The 3,443-nt window shown below is 59.0% G+C and overlaps 1 protein-coding gene; it reads right to left on the reverse strand.

Moving 5' to 3' along the window:
- Nucleotides 1-700: 700 nt before the first annotated feature.
- CHC_T00005038001 (hypothetical protein) lies at nucleotides 701-1,692 on the reverse strand. XM_005716429.1 is given in 2 exon segments: nucleotides 701-810; nucleotides 811-1,692. The coding sequence occupies 1 exon segment, from the start codon at nucleotides 1,690-1,692 to the stop codon at nucleotides 811-813; it is 882 nt and encodes a 293-aa protein (XP_005716486.1). The 3' UTR covers nucleotides 701-810.
- Nucleotides 1,693-3,443: the final 1,751 nt, after the last annotated feature.

Consider the following 3,443-nt stretch of genomic DNA (forward strand, 5'->3'; position numbering starts at 1 on the left):
CGCGCCGGTGCGCCGCGCGCGCCGCAGATTGCGCCGGAGATCCGCGCCGGAGATCCGGGCCGCGGCGCATGTGCCGGCGCGCGCGCCGGGCGCGCCGAGACGCATAAAAGGAGACGGCGCACGCGGCAGGGGCGGGGGTGTTCGGGGTGAGGATCCCAGGTCACACACAGAATCACCACTCTCACCCGCTCCCTCTCTCCGCACTTGCCTTCGCTCTTCCGCTCACTCGTTCACCCGCTCAGTGCCCCCCGCCTCCCCCGCCGCACACGCCAATCTCTCCCCATCTCCCGGCCGCCACCCCCCCCGCACAGCCATGGCCAAGCAAGTGACGCCCGCGGCGCCCGTGACGCGCTGCAAGAGCCGCCGGCCGCCGCAGTACCCCGTGTCGGCGAGCTGCTTCGACGAGCGCGGCGCGTGCACGCGCTGCCCGCACGTCAAGGGCAGCCACTCGGAGCTGTGGTCGCGGCACCGCATGCGCGTGTGCCCGACGTGCGACCGCATCGTGCTGCCGACCTTCTGCTTCCGCTGCCGCGCCCACTGCGCCGGCACCGAGTCGTGCGTTGGCTGCGAGCCCGACCACGCCGCGCCCGACCCACCCCTGCCCAGACTAGACCCCGCCCCGCTCGTCGAGAACCCCGTCTCCATCATCGCCGCGTGAGACACCTCCTCCCATCTCCGTGTATGTGTGTGTACATTTGTGTGTAGTCAACGTCCTGTTTTGTTTTTATTTGTACCTAAAGTAGATAGCCCGCCCCCTGGAGTCGTTGTTGCTTTCTCGTAGAAAGAGTACGATACGCTCGCCCTGACGCCCTAAACCACAAACCGAATCTCCCCCAGAAGCCCCACCTCTTGCCCGCCGCTCCTCCCCCTCTTCACCACCTTGACCCTATCCCCCGCGCTCACCCTCAACGTCCACCGCGATCCCCCACATACCGCAAACAACCTCACCTGCACCAAGTACGTCCCGCTCTCTACGCGCGCTCCTCTCCCCCAGCTCACCACCTCGTTCCCGACCCCGTTCCCCCGACACCCGGCCTCCACATCCCCTCCAAACCGGCCCCCACTCTCATCCGCCTCCCTAAACCGCGACAGCAGGCCTCCGCTGGGCGTCACCACGGCCAAGTCGAGGTCGTCCCCCTGGCCCTCCCAGCTCAGCTCCACCAGCAGCCGCGGCACGCTCGCCACGAACGCCACGCAGTCCTCGCCCCGCCTCTGCGTCTCCACCCGCACCCGCTTCCCCCCGCCGCGCACCACCTCATACCTGTGCACCGGCACGCGCACGCACACCCCGTCCAGCGCCTCGGCCGCGCGCCCGCGCGCGCGCCCGCGCACCACCACGCTCTGCCCTAGCGCGCGCACGCGCCGCACGCCGAAGAAGAAGCGGCTGAAGCCCTGTGCCGCGCGCGCCGGGCGCCACGCGGAGATCGCTTGCACCCCTGCGCGACGCCCCGGGACGGAGATCAGCGCCTCGCCCACAAGGAGAACGTAGCCCAGCCGCTCAGCCCCGCGGCAGATCGTCGGGCCCGGCGCGGCCACGAGCGGCGGCCGCAAAAGCAGCGGCAGGCCTAGCGTTGGGGCGCCGCCGGGCGGGCAGAGGCGGAAGCGGCACTTGCGCCCGCACGGCTGCGAACATGCGACCGGGAGGACGACAACGAGGACGAGCAGGAGGACCGAGGGGAGGAGGTGTGGCATTGTGGGAGTTGTCCTCTCGTGGTTGAAGAAGATGTGTCTGGAGGGTGCCGGAATGGGTCGCGCCGTATACCCTTCGAAGGGTATATAGGTATGAAGTTCATACTATGAAGTTCATACTATGAAGAGTCTACAAGTGTGTATACCCATACAGTACATGTATTGGTACGGTACAAGCGTCATGTGTTGACACTGCCATCTATGGCGTGTTCTGATATTCGCGCCAAATATGATAGGCGCATAAGTGATCTCTGAAAATATGCGATACCCTTGTAACATTACCACCGCCGCAAGCCACGTGGGTAAATGTGGCGTCAGTGCGGCGGAGCCGGGCCTCGCTTGGAACACGGGCTTGGAACACGGAGAGGGGATGCGGTCGCGGAGGGAGGGAACGGCGACCGAGAAAAAGGGTGGATATTCCTTGGAGTCAACGGGCATTAGGTTTGCAAGAGACACAGAAGTATGTCCTCCTCGTACAGCATCAATACGGGATAAGGTCACATCCACATAAGACGCAGTTCTCTTGTTCTCTCTCCCGCTCGTGTCTTCCGTGGATGCCGCGGCATATGCCTTCCCCTATTTTTTATGGCGGGCACGGGAATACCTGAGTGTGCTTGATCTGTGAGAACATAGTTGCATAATGCGTTTCTTGTTTGCAGAGACGGAGGTATCGCCGCTTATTTGAGGTACCCTTCTTGGTGGCTCAATTTTCAAACATCACTTATGCATCTTCACGCCTTCGAACCTCTACGCCTCCCTCCTAGGCCACTCCTAGTGTCTAGACGATAAGTGACCTCATATGAGGTCACTTTTCAACTTATATTTTTTCTGGGCTTGTGCTTGCTCAACAAAGAAGGAAAAAGATACTCTCGCCACCGCGCAGTTGACTTTTGCGTTGCGGAAGAGTGGAGCTTGGTAAGATCTGCACGTCTTTTCCAGCCATTTTTAGAATGTCTAAAAAAGATATCTTCGAAACCAAAAAGGCCGGTTTAAAATGTCAACCGAGAAATGAAGCTTCATTGGAAACTTAGTCGTTCTGTGTATTCACAACTGCTTTCCCAATGCTTTGAAAGATGATATTTTGCTGAGGGCATAAACGTTAAGGTTCAAACTAAACAAATGGCGTCCAAACTGACTTTATAAAGTTTCGATTTAATGAGGTTGTCCGTAAAGTCACGAAAACACGTGTTTTGGCCGCGAATTTGCTCGGATTTTCTGAAGGCAAAATTTTCAAACAGTTTTCCACTAGTTTCACATCCGCCTCATCACAGCAGTGCCGGATGGACCCGTCTTGACGGAAAATGAAGCAGGTCTTCCGTTCTTTTCATCAGCACAAACGAGCCTCAGACTGCACGGGTCGTATCGATATGCGTCATGGACACGCCCCTATCGCTTCATCTGTGCAGAGTCCATCAATGGATGAAAGCGCGACAGAATCTGCCACAGATGCCGCCGAAGCAACTGCGAAAGATAGCCAGTACAGTAGTAGCTTCTAAAAAGCGGTCCTCTCCATACGGACCCCCTCAGCCTGTCAAGAAGACGAAAACACATCGCTCTTTCGACTGAGAACCATTCTATCCTTGTGGCGAGCTACAATATTCGCTTCACCGGGTATTCGCGCAGGTGCACGTGATCCGTCGCGCGGCACAACGATGTACTGTACCAGACTTGCGTTTGTTGCGGGCAGGTACCTTGCTGGATGTCAGTCCGCAAAACTCGTGGTGGAATATTTCAAATTCGGGTTTACTTTTCGT

The sequence above is a fragment of the Chondrus crispus genome, genomic scaffold (genome assembly GCF_000350225.1).
Source record: "Chondrus crispus Stackhouse genomic scaffold, scaffold_266, whole genome shotgun sequence".
Taxonomy (NCBI): domain Eukaryota; phylum Rhodophyta; class Florideophyceae; order Gigartinales; family Gigartinaceae; genus Chondrus; species Chondrus crispus.